This window comes from Pezoporus occidentalis, unplaced genomic scaffold (genome assembly GCF_034315485.1).
Source record: "Pezoporus occidentalis ecotype Australia unplaced genomic scaffold, CSIRO_AGI_Poc_V1 ctg221, whole genome shotgun sequence".
NCBI lineage: Eukaryota > Metazoa > Chordata > Aves > Psittaciformes > Psittacidae > Pezoporus > Pezoporus occidentalis.
In genome coordinates this window covers 396,116-412,545 of record NW_026914084.1, presented here as the reverse complement: position 1 = coordinate 412,545, position 16,430 = coordinate 396,116, and the positions used below count along the sequence as shown (strand labels likewise).

The 16,430-nt window shown below is 39.5% G+C and overlaps 1 protein-coding gene across 20 annotated transcripts in view; it reads left to right on the top strand.

The window, feature by feature from the left end:
• The window catches only part of TNRC6B (trinucleotide repeat containing adaptor 6B), a 143,622-nt gene that overhangs the window by 43,657 nt on the left and 83,535 nt on the right, over window positions 1–16,430 (top strand). The window contains exon 1 of one of the 20 annotated variants that reach the window (XM_062620474.1): window positions 12,886–13,225. The exons of 18 other annotated variants lie outside the window; for them this stretch is intronic. In XM_062620474.1, coding sequence (XP_062476458.1) covers window positions 13,221–13,225 — 5 coding nt within the window. In that variant the 5' untranslated portion in view covers window positions 12,886–13,220. Of the gene's footprint in view, window positions 1–12,885; window positions 13,233–16,430 lie in introns of those variants that run through there. One more of the 20 variants, XM_062620476.1, reaches the window with a different exon arrangement.

The window sequence follows — 16,430 nt, the reverse complement described above, 5'->3', positions numbered from 1 at the left end:
TTGTTAGACTTTCTTAAGATTACTGCCTCTACAGCTATGCAGATGTTTTGGGGAGATCCCCCCCCACCCCCTGAGTTCTAAGTTGCTTTCCTGAAAAGTTGACCGTGTTAACGTAAATGCTTTAACAGACTGTTCTGAGTAACTATATTTCGATCCTTGAGGGAGGAGTTTCAGCAACTGACCTGCAAGCAAGGTGCTGGAGCAGTCTGCAAGTGGTACCCTCCTAGGTGAGCCCAGCAATTTCTTAATATTTAACTGCATTCCAAAAGACTCAGAGTTTGAGTGGACATTGAAAGAACAGAAATAAAGATACTTCTGAGACTTTCAGTGAAAGCAGTAGTTCTTACCTACCGCCAGTTTCATGTGGAATTTCCTTTGCTGAAGTACAGCTTCATAATGGATTATAAGAAGCCACCACCCATGGATGACTTCTAGCAATTTATTTCCAAAATGCAACAGTATTTCAACTCAGTTTGACTCGGGGCTTGGCATTGAAAGAGTGCCTTCTAGTATTAAAAAACAACCAACCCTGCTTGCATCTCTCAAACCTTTCTTTTGTTGTACTGAATAGTTCTTTCAGGCAGGATTAATGCAATAAACTTGCAGCTTTTTTAAGATTACTTTTTTTATTGAGCTGTAGATGATACTCAAGAACTGCTGTTTGCTGGTATCTGTTGGCTTTGTGGGGCGGAACTCTCCTGTTAGACTCTATACAGTGTCTTTAGACATTTTTAACAAATCATTTACAATGTGAATGTAACTCAAAGAAGAAGAAAAGTTACACGTGCAAAACCCTTAGTTATGAGTGAAATATAGAATGGGCATACCCATCTTGAGTTCTGTGGAAGATACAGTTTATGCATGGTGCCTGTGTAACAAACCTGGCATGATTGTGCAGCAGTGAGGGCTGCCAATTACTCTAAAACCCACACTTCAAAAGAAGTGAGTGTGTGTGGACTGCTGGGGCTGATAATGTCTGTATTGGACCATGCTTCTATTTCAGCAGAGGATCCTGACTCCTTGAGAAGTTGTTGCTTCCCACTACTCTGTAAATGCCTCCCTCCTCTCAGCTCATTAGTATGTGATGTAACTGTTTGTTACACTTGGCTGCATTACTTTGTTATGTGGCTAATATCTTTGCTAAGAAACCCCTTTCGAACTCTCCCAAAAGAAAAGTTTGGAGAAGGATCAGCATCATTATGTTTAATTGCAGGTGGACGTTTTGTTAGAGGTGTTCTCTTGCATTTTCGTCCATTACGAATACTGACCTGAACTTGCCGTATTTAACGGGTAAATATTATCTCTCCACAAAATACTTACATTTTACATGGCATTAGCTTCTTTTTGCCTTACCACCTGTAATAAGGCTTTTGCTTATCACTTACTAGAGAAAAGATTAACAGGCAACTTTGATCCAGAAGTATCTTTCCAAAACAGTCAAACTTCTGTTTACAAACAGAGAGCAGCTTCTCTTTATACCTTTTTTGGAGTAGGAAAATCCTACTCAAGTCCTTAAACTGAGGTTGTGTTCCTGGTTCGAGCAGTATTAATTAGTAGCTCTGCCTCTGCTAATAAATTATTCCCAGTTGTCACCACCAGAAACTAATGTACCTTGATCTATTAGTGAAAGGGATCGTGTAATGAAAAATTACTCCTTTTTATAAGAAAAATGTAAATGTTTTACCATGTCTGAATAACACACTGGAAAGTCTGTTTGACAGTAGCTATTTGGACAAGAAGTAAGTCAAGTTCATGCTCATGTTTACTAGCAAGGTAAGCCAAGCTGTTACTGCTGTCTGAAGCAACTCAGCTGGCTATTCCCCACCTGCTGTTTTGTAGTAATGGGAGAGAAAAGTCTTCAGCTATCTTGGCACTTTGTACATCTGGAAGTGATTCATACTGTAAGAAAGAGAGCAAAACAAGATCTTTCCATAATTTACAAAGTGTCATTGATTAGACCTACTGGATAGCCTTTTCCTTGGCTTGATAATTTAATGTATAGATGCAGAGGCAATGAGACCCTCCAAAACTGCAGCAATACCAGGAAGAGATTGTAACCAGTGGAGATCACAAAATTGTTTGAAATTGGGTAATGTTGTTTTACATTATTCTCTGACATTTCAGCAGGACTATTCAATGTCTTCCTGGATTTGTGAGACACTATGATTAAAAGAAAGTGGTAGCTAATATAGCCTAAGATGGAAAGAGGAATGATAGACTAGTAAAATAGTTTCAATCAAAAAGGACCTCCGAAAGTCATCTCATCCACTTCCATGCTCAAAGGTGGGCCAGATTTGAAGGTTAAATCTAACTTCTGAATTGTATCAGGCTTCTCAGAATTATTCTAGAGCCTTTCTGGGCAATCTGTTATGTTGATCACCCTCATGGTGAAGAAAATTCCAGAATATTCAGTAAGAATTTAATTTATTGCAATTTATGTCTATTGCCTTTCATCTTCCAGTGTGGATGTGTGAAAGTCTGGCTCAGTCTTCATTAAAACTTGCTTCTGTGTTTGCTTGCACAGCAGAATAGTCCCAGTTTCGTTTTGTCATTTTAAAGCTATAAAAAACAAGCTCTATCAGCCTTTTCCCTTGTACTTCAAATTCAGGAGCTAGTTAATAGGCCAGCCTTCCTTCATTTTCAGCAGCCTGCCAATATTGGTTGCACGTGTAGATATCACTGCCACAGTGTTGTAAAATGACCAGTCTTACTCTTTGATAATGTTGCTGAAAACTATAAAAAGGCTGCAGTTGTATATCCTGAAGATGTCTGCTTTGGCTGGTGGGAATGCCAGACATTGTTAGGAAGTACTACAGTATACTTTTGAAGGTTTAAGTTAAAAATTCCACCAAAGACCCTAGCCACAGCTTCTGTCCCTATAGCATAGACCACTGTTCTTACCAAAATGAAGTTAGTTAAATGTGTGTGTAACAGGTTTTTTTTTCATGTATTAATGACATTCCATATTACTGAAGGTATTGAGATTTGCCTTGAGAACCGTTGCACTTTTTAAATTTACTAACACAACCAACCTAAGCAGTAGTGTTGTAGGGGTATTTTTTGGATTTGGTTGGTTGGGTTTTTTTTTTTTTATTTTTTTAAAGATTCACGTTGGGATTTTCACGGTAGCCTCCAAATCCTAATTCAGATTATTAACTTAGTTTTAGGGAACCTAAATTTGAGTATCATCCCAAATTCTGTTGAAATTCATGACAAGTGAACTCTTCCCTTGAAAACATTACCAGTTATGTTCAAAAATAAAGGCATAGCTCATTTTTCATTGCTGGTTGTTCTCTGTGTGTAGCCCATTAGAAAAATGTCCCCAAACACTGAAGTCCTCTGTCCCATATCCTGACAAGCCACCACAGAGACATGGGTAGTGACCACACCAGACACTTTTGTCACAGGGTATCACAGTTCTGTTAGCATGTCAGAATATGCTTCGGTCCCAGTGATAACTCGGGCTAGTTCTGGTATTGGCATCTGAGTAGGAGAGTTCTAACTTTGAAGTTGTTTTTTTTCTTTTATGTCTTTGGAGCTTTGGAAGGATATTTGAGGGCATGAGACCATTAGACTAAAGATGAAAACTGGTCCAACTAAGGTTTAAGGAATATTTTCATCACCTTCATATTTTATAAGTCTTTACTCCCTGCAGTGGAATGAGAGGCAGGACAAGTTTACATTTGAAGGCAGCTTTACCTGTGTATATAAAGGGCCCTGAGGCACAGAGGAAAGAATTGCCCTTTGTTGTGCAATTGAGTGGGTAGACATGGATAAGACAGCAGTGAATTCTTCATCTGTAGCAGTAGCTGTTTCAACCGTAAGACTGGTAAGTCAATAATGTTGAAAAGCGGGCTTGCACCCTTTACAGTACAGTACTTCTGAACGGTGTAAAAAAAAAATAAGCATGCAGAACTTAAGCACTTTAAAATGCCAGAAGTTCCATCACTTGTCTCCTATATTTTACTAGTTTAATGTTACACTTAAATATTTGGGAAGTTTTGTACTTAAAATTAGAGGTATGATGCCCAGGAAAACTCTAGTCTGACTTTTCTAAGCAAAAAAATAGTTTTAAGTTAGGCATTCACGTCTGCAAGTTAGTGTTGAAAGTGTTTTCAGTTGTCATGCCATGGTTTTTAATATTCCTCAAGTCACATACTCTGATTTTATTTTATTTTTTTCCTTGCAAACCATAAATTAGGAGGTAGCAAAGCATATAGCACTGTGTGGTTTATTTTGTTGTGAACAGATTCAGGCTTGCTGTGTTCTGCAGCTAACCTACACCTTTAGCGTACTGTTATTTTGCAAGTGTTTTCTGAGTATGTAGAAAAAACAGAAGCGAAATTACTGTTGAGGGGAAAAAAAACAAAAAGCTATGGGAGATCACACAGAAAAAAAGTCAACTTTGGAAGTTAAGTTACCACTTACCATCTTAATGTGTTTAATTTACGCTGCTACTGAAAACTGAGAGAGGAAAAGACTTATGGACAATGTACATTGTAAGTGGGAGTAGTTTGGGATTTCTTATCCCTAGGATTTCATAGTGCGTTCATCCAGATGTCTTCTGTTAAGAAGAGGTTAGTTTGTTTGGATTCTTCTCCCTTTCCACTCCCTCCCCTTTCCCCCTCCCCCCCCAGAGACCTGTATTTATTCTGTGTAGGAAGTGTACAAAGCCTGCTCCTGAATTTGCAGTCTTATCTGATCAAGAGGCTTCTTTACATTTGTTGACTTTCCAAGACAAAAGTATATTTTCTATTCCAGCTGGCTTGATTTATAAATACAATATTGCAAAATACACAGAGTAGATAACGTCACATATGATGCTTGATATAATTTGTTTCTCTAGTTATTACAGCTAGTAGTAATTTTGATTGCTAGCAAAAAAGAGGGTATTCTGATTTAAAGATCTTCCTGTGCTTTTGAAGGGGAGAGCATTTGCCCACAGATCTATTTCCTAAAAATCCCAGAGCCTCTTTATTTCAGAGCCCTCCATTCCCTATCCTCTAGTCCCTTTCCAGGAAGTTAACTGTCTACTGGACACTCCATCGATTTCTCAAGTTCATTGTCCAAGAAACCTTTTTTTCAGGTCTGGCTGATTAGTGGCTGTTCCTTCTTACCAAGTTGCCACTTCCTCAGGAGCTGCCTGAGGTAATGGTCTTCTAATGGATCATTCATATGGATGGCTAGACATTGTTCTCTTCTCAGCATTTCTTTGCTACTTAGATGGCACCTGTTGAATGGTATTTTATAAGGGAGTGAGATAACAGACATAAAAACAGCAAGCAAAATCATTTAAGGGCTGTTAATGATTTTTAGTCCCAAATTAGTGTTTTGTCTGTATTCTTAGTGTAAAAATGTATTTTAATTTAGCCAAATTTCAGTGATATCTACACCAAGTTTGTGCCACACATTTTAATTTGCTAAGGATTCCCTTTTTGGACAGCTGGCACAAATCAGTGGCAGCATAAATGTGTATGAATTACAGTCCTAAAACTTTTCTTCCTTTTGCACAGATGTAAGTTGCACATTGCGTTTTCCACTGCTTCGTTCTCTCCAAAGAATAAATACATTCATCAAGTCTTTTTTGTTGTTGTTGTTTTGAAGGGGTTTTTTGCATACGCCCAGATCAGTTGTTGAATCTTCTTTTCAAGGAGATTAAGAGAGGAAGGGACAAAAAGTCTAATGGTTGTATGTTGTATTAGAGTTATGTTCTCTTGTTGTTTCCTGTGTCCAGCAAACAGAAATTTTGGTGACTATCTTCTATGGCTTAGAGATACCAGAAGTTAAAGGATAAAAAAAGGTTAAATGATCCTAAGTCCAAGAACTTGGTTCAAAGTTGCAGATCCCATCTAGACCCTTCAGGGAGTGACCATTATTGGTTAAAGAAGGGGAGGGAAAAAAAAAAAAAAAAAAGCAAGCTCTTTATTCCCTGTAGAAAATATGACTTACTTTTTATGACTAAAACTGTGCTTTGTGGTCAACATGGTATGAATTAAAAACTTGTTTACAGAGATATTTTGGAGCTCTTGAGCTGTGTTGCTCCTTTGGCATGCTGTGATCTGGAGAGCTGGTAGGATTTCTTTTTCTCCTACCTAGACAGATGGAGTTTGCTGAAATCTTTGCCCTTGATCAAAGTTGATCAGATTCAGAATCATACTGTTTTTAGGTTAGTGCATGCATTTGTATACTTGTGACAGCCACAGCTTGTAGCATTTTCTGCCTGGATAGATAGCTGTTCCTTTCCTGACATTTCAAACTGAAGGACTGTACATGAAGGCGCATTACTTAGGGAAGATGTTCAAGTCGTTTGGAAAGATCAGTTTACAGATTTTTGCAGCAATGAAAAGTGCTTTTAATAGAAAAAAAGAGTCGAATTAGGGAAATCTTTTACAGTAATCCACTGAATATGCATTCCTTTTGTAGTCTGCTTTTACTTTGGGGTGGGGTTTTTTATTGTTGATTTTTTAAAATTTTATTTAACTTAACATATTATGGTTCCTTTAATAAGAACAAAGGAAAATGGGTTGATGCCAGCTCCAACCAAGATGCCAGAAATTCCTTTGCTCAGAGGTTTCCGGGCCAGTGATTGAATTCTCTATGCTAAAACTCAAGGCAAGTTAGAACAATTTGGAGAGAGGTACTGGTCTATCTTGCCATAATTAAATAAATAAAATAAAATAATGTAAGTTCAGTATAGAAACATTTCCTTTTAGGTGGGGAAAAAAAAAAGGAAAGAAAAAGGAAAAAAGATTGAACTAGAATATTACTAACTCTTCAGCCCCAAAATCTTCCTTGTCTTTTGTGAGACCTCCCATAAGTATTTGTGAGAAGCCTGCTTTGCACGAGCAGCCCAAATGAAAGTGAGTATACCGAGTTTCAGTAGAAGCATGTCTGAAGGCTCTGTATAAAAAGTGGGTCCTGTTGTGGTAAACTGTTTATAGACGTGAAAGATAAGGTTTTCATTAAATATTCCAGCCTGGCTGGAATATTTAATACCCAGAAAATGCTTGTTGCTGTTTGGTTTAAAATGTTTAAAGCTTTGAGGCTTAAATAGGGGGAAGGAAGGATTTATCCAATGAGGTTATTACTCCTTTTGAAATACACAGTAACATAGCTATTGTTGATGGAAGGTCAGTTGAATCAATCATTTAACTGGCATGGTAATTCATAGGCTGTAAATAACAGTTTGAAAGCAACCACTTGCTGTATACATGGGTGGAGTGATATGGTATGCCATTTCCTTATTTATTTGAAAGAAGTATTATCTTTTCACTGGCATAGATATAATTGCATTAAAAAGATAAACTTTTCCTATTACATTGATATTTTGGCACTTAGGAATTTTGGAAACTGGTAAGGGTGACCTGTTAGGATAGGAGTACAGACTCCAAGAAGCTTCTGAAATGATAATAAGGAATTCTAAGAATTCTAATTTGTACCAGTTCCCTTGTGTGTTATGTTACTGGAAGGTACTCATTTAATTTCTCAGGATATGGGTATACAAATTCATTGAGCACTTAGAGGGTGACTTGACTGAATGGCAAAAGACATTTGGAATCAATTCTTTCAGTTCCTGGGGTAGTTAAGTCTCATGGTTTTTCTGTGTGTGTGTATCTTTCCTGAGTTTGGAGTCTTTTATTCCGTTTTGGTCAAGTGAAGAGAATAAGAAATTATAATACAGCTGTGATTACCAGTATGTTAAACTTCATGGAGCAAAATTAATTTCTGCACTAAAAGAAGGGCTTCAGGAAACAAAAGAATACTGGTTCTGGTTATGTCTGTTAATAGTTAATCATCATGTGTGTTTCAAGGTTAGCTGCAGCATATGCTATTTTTTTGCCCAGGTACTGAAAGAGATGAAAAAAAAAGTTATGGGAAGAGATCTACATAGGGCTCAATATACTGGAGGAGTCTTGGCATCAAAGGAGAACTAGCTGTGCAGGAAGCTGAGATTAGTGCGGTAAAGTAGAGGTTCAGTAATGCGTGACGGAGATTCTTAGGAAGTGAGCTTTCAGTTCTGTTGTTCATGGAACAACTTTGTTAAAAGGCAGCTAGAAAGCTTCATCTTTCTACAGGTTGGAAAGGGCATTTGAGGGGATTGAAGAAGTGAAGGCATAGTGATGGATTATTTATAGGTTGAACAGCCAGGAAAAATCATTGTGGCAGATTGAGGAAAAATTAGGTGGAAAAGTATGTGTTTGCAGCGTTCGGTGAATGAAGTTTTCCTTCTGACTTGTTCTCTTTCTTGAGCACTTCATTAAGGTATAGGGTCACAACTTTAGCTTGGCCTTGAAGTCATGTATAGTTCTTAGACTTTATATGCTGTGAAGCTTTCAGGCCTTGTATTCTTTCTTTTGTCCCTGGCAAGATATGAACGAGACCTGAGCTTTAGTATGGCTCCAAAGCAGTGTTACAATGCAAGTTTTAAATAACAGTGATGGTATGCGCCATTCCTAGAAATGTTGATAGGTGCCTTGTGTAAGGGATATGGAAGCTGTAGTAACCTTTTCAGAAACTGAGTAAGCTTTTCCTTTATCAGATCCTTTTTGTCATGGTATTTTTCTCTGAAAAAAAGAATTTACATTATACTTTTGGTTACTATAGTTAAGAACCCTGGCAGCTCTGTTTGCACAATTCTGCAACATAAAATGTCTCACTACACACTAAATGTGAAGGCAAGTTGGGAAGCCCAAACCAAATCCCGGGTTTTCCTTAGGAATGAGTATTTTGTCTTTGAAGAATGCTTGAACATTTTAAAGTTTTGTAGGCCTGCAAAAGGAGAGGACATCTCTCTTCCACGATGGCTTATGTGCACTTGCTGTGAAGACTAGTTATGATTTTCACTTCTCAGAACTGTTGGACATTCAGCATCTGTGTCTGTTCAGAGAAAATAATGTAAGAGTGATCTGAACTATCCCTTACCCATTATGGAGATGCCTGTGTCAAGTTCCTAGTTGTTACCACATCTAAGCAGCAAGATGCTTTGAACTCCTGTTTTTAACCTTAATTTTAAAAGTTTTCTCTTGAAATACACCATATGGAATTTGTAAGAAGCATGCAAGGAATAGTTAAGGCTCTTAATTCTGTTCCATAATTTAAGGGGTTGTCTGCTTGCTTTTTATTATTGGAAATTGTTTATCTGTGTAACCTAGTCCTCACAGTATGTCCCTACCCTAAAAGTCAAGCATTTAACTTCCTCTCAGGAGAGACGAAGGGGCCTTTCTGATCCCTGTTAACTTGAAGAGGTGTGTTTGCTAGGATTGTAATCCAGGACAGTTGGTCCACTGGTGACTGGTTGGAGAGCTGGGGAGGAATTTGCCACCAATTATCTTGAATCTGTTACTGCACCCCGTTTCTGGGGTTGGAGGAGGGAGGTCTAGGGAAATCTAACTGATGAGCTGCAGTAGGGTAGAGGGGACATGTAGGCTTCAGTTCACTTTGGTGAAGAAAATCTGCCTTTTTGCCTCTTACACTTCAGGAAGTAAATTCTTCACCATCAGGAGAAAGGACAGTTGGTGAGAAGGCATTCTTGCTATGAGAAACTTGTTAATGTTTGAGGTTTCTGCTGAAGAATTGTGTTGGGAGGAGCTGAATAGCCTTTTTCACTTTCATAGTAGCAGCTATGCAGGACTTTCTAGGGGGAAAAAGTGAGTCCTAAAGTTACTGCCACATGTGTATGGGCAATGTAGAAAAGCCCATTTGGTGGAGTCCAGTGTTGGAGAATGGTGAGAGAGCAGCCTTCAAAAGAAGTAAGATATGGAATCAAACTGTAGGACTTTGAGCCCAAACAAAATACTCATAAGACAGGGCGTTTTGCATAAGGACTGAATGATCTCTGTTCCTTTTAAAATTAAGTGAAACCAGGTCAGACAGGCCAGGTCTCCTTTTTGAGATGACAGCTGGAGGGCAAAGTTGATACCTTGGTTTGTCGAGTGGACACTGAAGGATGACAGTGTCAATAACGTTGAAGCCTAATTTATTGATTTTTACCAAAAGCTCATCAGAAAGGATGAGCTGTTACTAGAACCACAATGCAGCTTAATGTGAAATAAAAATCCCCCACTCCTCTCTTGTCTCAGTTGAGATATGAGTGTAGAGAATCCGTGACTGTAAGCATCGCTCTTAATGTACATCCGTGTGCATGTATATGTCTGCTCATACTGGATACTGTCCTCATAGGAGCACTGTGAAGCTTCATTAAAGTTTTTAAAGTGCTTTATGATCCTCAGATGGAAGGTGCTTAGAAATGAAGTGTTTGTAATCAGGCAAGTTAGTAGCGCATAACAAGGATATAACCTATTAACACTAGCTTATAACAGGGCTGCTGGCATCAGAAAGCTTAATGGTTAGGTTTTAAAGTGTGATTGCCCTCTGAAAAGGGATGTGCGGAACTTGTGTATGCTGTGTATTTTTATACTCCATTGGATGTTTTCTGAACTACTGTTCTGCTTCCTCTGCAGTTTTGCTTGGGGAAATGCTGCATTTTAAACAAACAAACACCCCAAACCAAACAACAATAACAAAAAAAAAAACCACAGTAAAAAAATAAGACAAAACCCCAAAACTTCTTGCGAGCCATCTTAACCAGTATGCCAACAGGAACAGATAAAGAATGAACTATGTTTCAGCTGTTAGCTTAGTTGAAAAACTTAAGTTAAAACATTCATTCCATTTATTTTTATAGTAAAATAAGGAGCTTGAAGTTGTTTTCAAATAGTGTCTTAAAGGAGACAAAACATGGGTAATTTCACCTTGCCAAGTGGAGTCCATTGCTCCTTATGGAAGATAAACTGGTCAAGGTAAAACCTAGGCTTACACTCTGTTTTTAACAGAACGCTAAATAACCTGACATGTTTTATCCATGTTACAGTTATCTAAGAATTGCCCATACTGGCTTCTCTAAATATTTTTGGTTCACTGATTATTTGTTTGAAAAAAGGTTTTTGATTAAAAAAGTTTTGTCTATAGAACATTGACAAGGTGAAATTTTATAGCAGTCAACTAACATAACACAGCAACTCAGGTGAGTGCTGGTTGCTTGAAGACATCACAGTATTATCAACTTCTTGAGGTAAAAGCTTCCAGGACTTTCAGAATGGAGAACTGGCAAGCCTCGCTGAAGAGGACTTCTGAGTAAAACAGTTTGGCTTTTGAGAGGGACTAAAATTATCTGCAGCTTAGTGCATACTGTCATATTTCAGTGTGAACATGCACAGAACATGCAGCTGCAAAACTTGCTGTAATGTTAAGGGGGATAGCTGTTTCATAAATGTGGCTATATATTTGTTTCTATGAAACTGTGTAAATCAGTTGCCAGGCAGTTGGTTTGGATTTTGTCTTTAGATATTCAGAGCAATTGTGGTGTTCCCTTCGGGTCTTGCCACAAATAAAAACCCATTTCCTGAGATTTCACCACATTTCTTAAATTGCCGTGTTTGGATTAGCCCTGCCACAAAGCACCACAAGCTGTTAAATCCAGCCAACCTGGGTGATTCTCTGCTCTGGTTTAGACAGCACAACTTCAATAGCTAGCATCAACTGCTTTTATTTCATTAGGTACCTATTACACACGTTAGCTATTTCTGGGGTTTCATGAGCCTGCAGAGGTAGATTTACAGGTGTTGCATTGCAGGCTGTAGCCCTGCTAAAGAAATCCACTTACTAGGTGAATCACCATTTGGGAGTTTCTGTGCCTTACTGTGAGGGAGGGAAGTAGGAGCAAACCATGTTAAAACCTGAGACCTATAGCCATTCATCTTGGTGATCTTTTTGAAGCATGATTAGCCAATGGCTTATGTAGTATGACTACATACACTAATGATTTTTATTCTCATTCATAAGAGGTGCAGTTTCTGCCCCCCTCCAAAATCATTCCTATGTGGTGCCCTCCCATGACTTTTTAAGTTAGCTTCATTCTGTGTTGTTTTTTTCACTGCTAGCATGTTCTTTTTTACTTTTTACATAGTTACAGTGCAAAACTTTACAGAATTAAAAATGTGTGTATTATCAGGGTTCAGTCCTGAAGGTGCTCCCGTGAGCTTCCTACGCTGCTGTCACTTCACTGGATTCCAGTACCCTCTCAGTTCAAGTGTTTATTCCCCATGTTGGGCAGACTCAGGAGCAAGCCTCCTCACAGCAAAGCAATACTTGCATTATCATATACTGTTTCTGAACTGTGCTTTAACTGTTTCTGCACATTCAAGGTAATGTCCGGAAACACCCTGCAGACTTAACTGTTTTATGTTGAAACATACTGGGACTTACGACTGAGCATTTATCAATGGATGTCTGTGTAATGATGAAGTTGCAGCCTAAGGCTCAAGGCAATAGGGGAGAGTAAGTTGGCTCTGCTATCCTACAGGTGTTCATGCCTCTTAACCTAGGGTTTGGGTTTATGTGAGTGTTGTGTAGCCAGCCTGTTACCGCCTGGGTTCATGGTGGGCCGAAGATTAGTCTCGTCTTGTCCTTGAATCAGGATGGCGTGGTACTGAAAACGTGGTTTTCTCTGGAGGTAAGCGGTAGGGGTCTTGTGTCCCCGGTGCACCACAGAAGAGTGTGTGTGTCTAGTGGGACTTTGACATTTCGTCATTCACCGTCGATGGGCTCTGCCACCTTAATGTAGCATCAGCATAATTGGCCGCTTTTCTTTAATCAGTTTTAAAGAGCAAGGACTCCAGCCGAGTTCCTCTCTTTCAGTGTTCTCACAGCTCACATATTTTACCCTTTCTGCTTGCTGCCCTTCGCATGGTGAACGGTGAGGGATCAAGAGGGTGGCGAGCGCGCTAGGTTGACGGGGAGTTGGGCGTCCTTCCCTCTGTGCTGGCGCTGTCCCTTTAAGGCGGGAATGGGACGGCCCCGCCTGGTTGATTGACAGCCCGCCTGGAGTCACATGACCCGCCTGTATTTGAAGGTCACGAAAAAAGCTGCTTCCTTTAGAGAGAGCAAGAGGGAGCGAGCGGGAGGGTGCGAGCGAGGGAGAGAGAGAGGAGAGGATAGCAGAGCAGAGCAGAGCAAGGGAGTTCAAGCCAAAATGGCCGACAGAGTCTCTGCTGGTTTCTGAACGTTTGAAATAATAATAATTAAAAAACCCAACAAAAAGACATAAAAAAAACCAACAACAACCAAACACAAAACCATTTTCGGATCTTTTCTTTTTTTTTTTTTTTTCCATTTCTACCTTGTATGCCTCAACTCGCTGGATTTAAGCACTGCTGCACTTTATGAGGTTAGTGGTACGTTTATATTTTATTCCTCTTTTTCTCGGTTTTACCTGTCTGTAGATCTTTAAGAACCTGAGCTGACTGTTTTCATCCGTGGTTTTGCAGAGGTGTTTTTTTGTAGCACGGATACTTGCTTCAGACGTTGTATGGTTTTACGTGTGAAGCACTTTTCGTGGATTTTTAGGGCTTTTTAGATGGAGGTGTCGGTAGGAGCATACTGTGGATTTGGAAGGGATTTGTAATTTAAAACACTTAGGCAAATTACAGAAGGCGGTTTGTGTTTTCCAAGCTGGTGAAGTACAAGATAGTACTGAAAATCTTGTTTTATTTAAATGGAGGCTTCTGAAAAAGTGATTTCTTCCCCACAGCACCCGAAGCTCTTAAATCTGCTGCAAAAATTTGCATATATATAAAACGGGGTTTTGCATTCTTTCTGCTGCCGGGTCCGATGGGGGACCGATGGGGAAACGTTCTCACCGGCCCATCCTTCCCGGGGAGAAACGGGACGGGGGGAACGCTAAAACCACGCACCCAAACACCTACAGTGCCGGGTTTGGGTGGGAGCGGGGGGTGGAGGATTCCTGCGCCGCCGGAGCGCGGCCAGGCTGGGCTCCCGCGCGGGCTCGAGATGCCCCCCCGCCCCGCGCCTTAACCCCCTCCCCAAAGCGGCCAGACCCCCCCCTGCCCCCCGGTGTCTGCCGTCGTTGGGACCAAATGGCCCTGCCCCATAAACACGGCATCCAGGGGGTAAAGCGAGTTAGGCGGTGCCGGCTTTAAAATGGTCTCGCCGAGTCCAGCCGCGCAGAAGTAAGGTACCCTCCTCAGCAAAATGGGTCTGGCGGCTGGTAGAATGTGGGGCAGGTATTTAGGAATGCACCCTTGCAAGCGCAGGGTGCGCCTCATGTTTGGTAGACTTTTGCTATGTATTTTTAAGAAAACAAGTATTCACCTGCATGTTAGTAAATGTAAGCAAAAAAGCTTGTGTTTTCTCGCATTCCCCCACCCCGTCTTCTGTGTTACTAAAAATTTAAATACAAGTTATTTTTGCATCTCTCTCCCAAACCAAGCAGAAAATTAAAGGGAAATAGCTGAAGCTTGCTTTCTGAGAACAGGCCCCTCCTCCTGCATTGTAAGAGTGTGATGTAATGCTCCTTTCTGTGAGGTTAAATTAAAAAAAAAAAAAAAGAAAAAAAGAAAAAAATTCTCCTTGTGGTCTGTGTTGCTCTTCACCCCTTCCTGATCGGCCTTGGACTGTGATATTTTTCTGCAGGTGGATATTTCAGTAGTAGATGATCAAATAATCATGTGAATGCACTTCCACAGTGCAGTGTATGTGTGAATTGATTGTGTATGGTTAGCAGGTCAACTTTGTTAACCTGCAAGATGGGTGGTATTTTATATTTCTTTGTGGCCTTTTATGCATGCACTTAAATTCAAAGGGAGGAGACAGATTTGAATATATTTACTGAAATAGATCTGGCTGCCCTCATTATAGTCATGTAGTAGTTGTACATTAGGGCTTTTTTTTTCTCTACTTGCTAGCAAACAGTTGAAATAATTCTGCAGTTATTTAGTTTCCCTTGGAAATTAAGGGTGTTAATTCAAAATAGAATGAGCTAATAAAAAACCGAACTCCACACAAATTTGATACAGTGTGTTATGCTGGTAATTTTGGTGTTCAGAGTTTAGTAATAATAGATAACCCAGTTCTTGTATGAAGTCGTATATCTCCCTGTTTAGTGTTAACGAACGTATTAGATTCCACCCTTGTACTATTGGCATGTATCTGTGTGAGGTGATAGTATAAAAACATTCTGTGGTTCTGGCCTGATGCAGCCTAATGGCTTTTATTACTCAAAGCTGCCTTGGACTTAGTGGGGATCTTGATGTAGCCAGAGTATGTTGTATATACCTGTTGATTAACAAATTTAATTAGACATTAGAACTGTTTTCAAATGCCATATAAAGTAGAAGTATTCTCAGATTTGGTGCATACTGGACCTAAACATCAGTTTTGTCGTTCATGTGGTAATTGCTGTAGCATAGGATGGCTGAACTGAGGAAGTAATGAAAACCTACATTTTGGCCTGAATTGGCAATATCGTAGGACATAGCATTCCAGAATCTGCACTTGAGAAAAGTACTCGCCTTTCCTGTATGTTTTTTGCCTACATGCATTGCTGTCTGTTACATGCTTCCAAGTTGTGTAAATGTTAGTATAGCTCAGTTGTTAGGAAGGTGAAATACAGGATATTTTCTGAAAACTGCAACTGCGCGTAGCTACAGAAGCTGTCATGGATCAGAGCAAAATCAACTATTGAGAATAATAGAAATTATTTCAGTGTGGAGTCTGTCAAACATAGAAGTAACTTTGAGACAGTATGAAGTGAATAGGAAGGACCCATTAAAATCATTCTTCATATGTCTTTGACCCATCAGCTCTTAGTGCAGAGTGTTTTGAGGACTGCATAGCCTATGAAATCATGGGATTTTAAAAGTGTGAGTCTGGGCAATTCTCAGTGCTGTTTGCATTCAGTATGTTCTTGCAGTACAAAGGGAGCAAAATACTCATTGAAAATCACTTTGAGTCTCCTTACTTGGAGTTGCAACTTGTATATCAGTTTGAAGTTTGCAGAAGTGTTGGACTGGGTTTCTTCACTGTTCAGTTTACAATGGTGAAACCAGGTTTGGAAGCTTTATTTAGTTTTTCTATTTGCATTTCTGTGTCAACTGCTAGTGGTGTCTACAGCAATCAATCCCTTTCCAAAGCAGACTATTTCAGTAGGCTGAAAATTACAGTGAAGTCTGTAGTCAGCAGAGCCCTGAAGTTTTTTGCCCTTCATCTAAGAGATTCTTGAGAAATAATTGACATTACTGTTAAGCTTCAATGTACAGGAGTCTCCAGTTCTAATGGGAAAAAAATGAGGGAAAAACAGTGGCTACAAAATCGGTATGCTTACTTTCAGCAGCTCTTTTTTATCCTCTTTCTCCCCTGCTGAGAAGGAAAAAAAAGTAACTTCATAAGATCATACGGTCTTTGCTGGCTGGTTTCAGCTAAACTTAACCTTTTGAGACTTTTGACTCGTACTTTCTTAATAGATGGCTGAGTTGAGGAGAAAGCATTCAAACCTATAAATGAAGAAAAATCTATAGAGTTAGCATATTGCTGGAAGAGAATTTTTATCTATAGATATTTATCTCTGCCAAGGA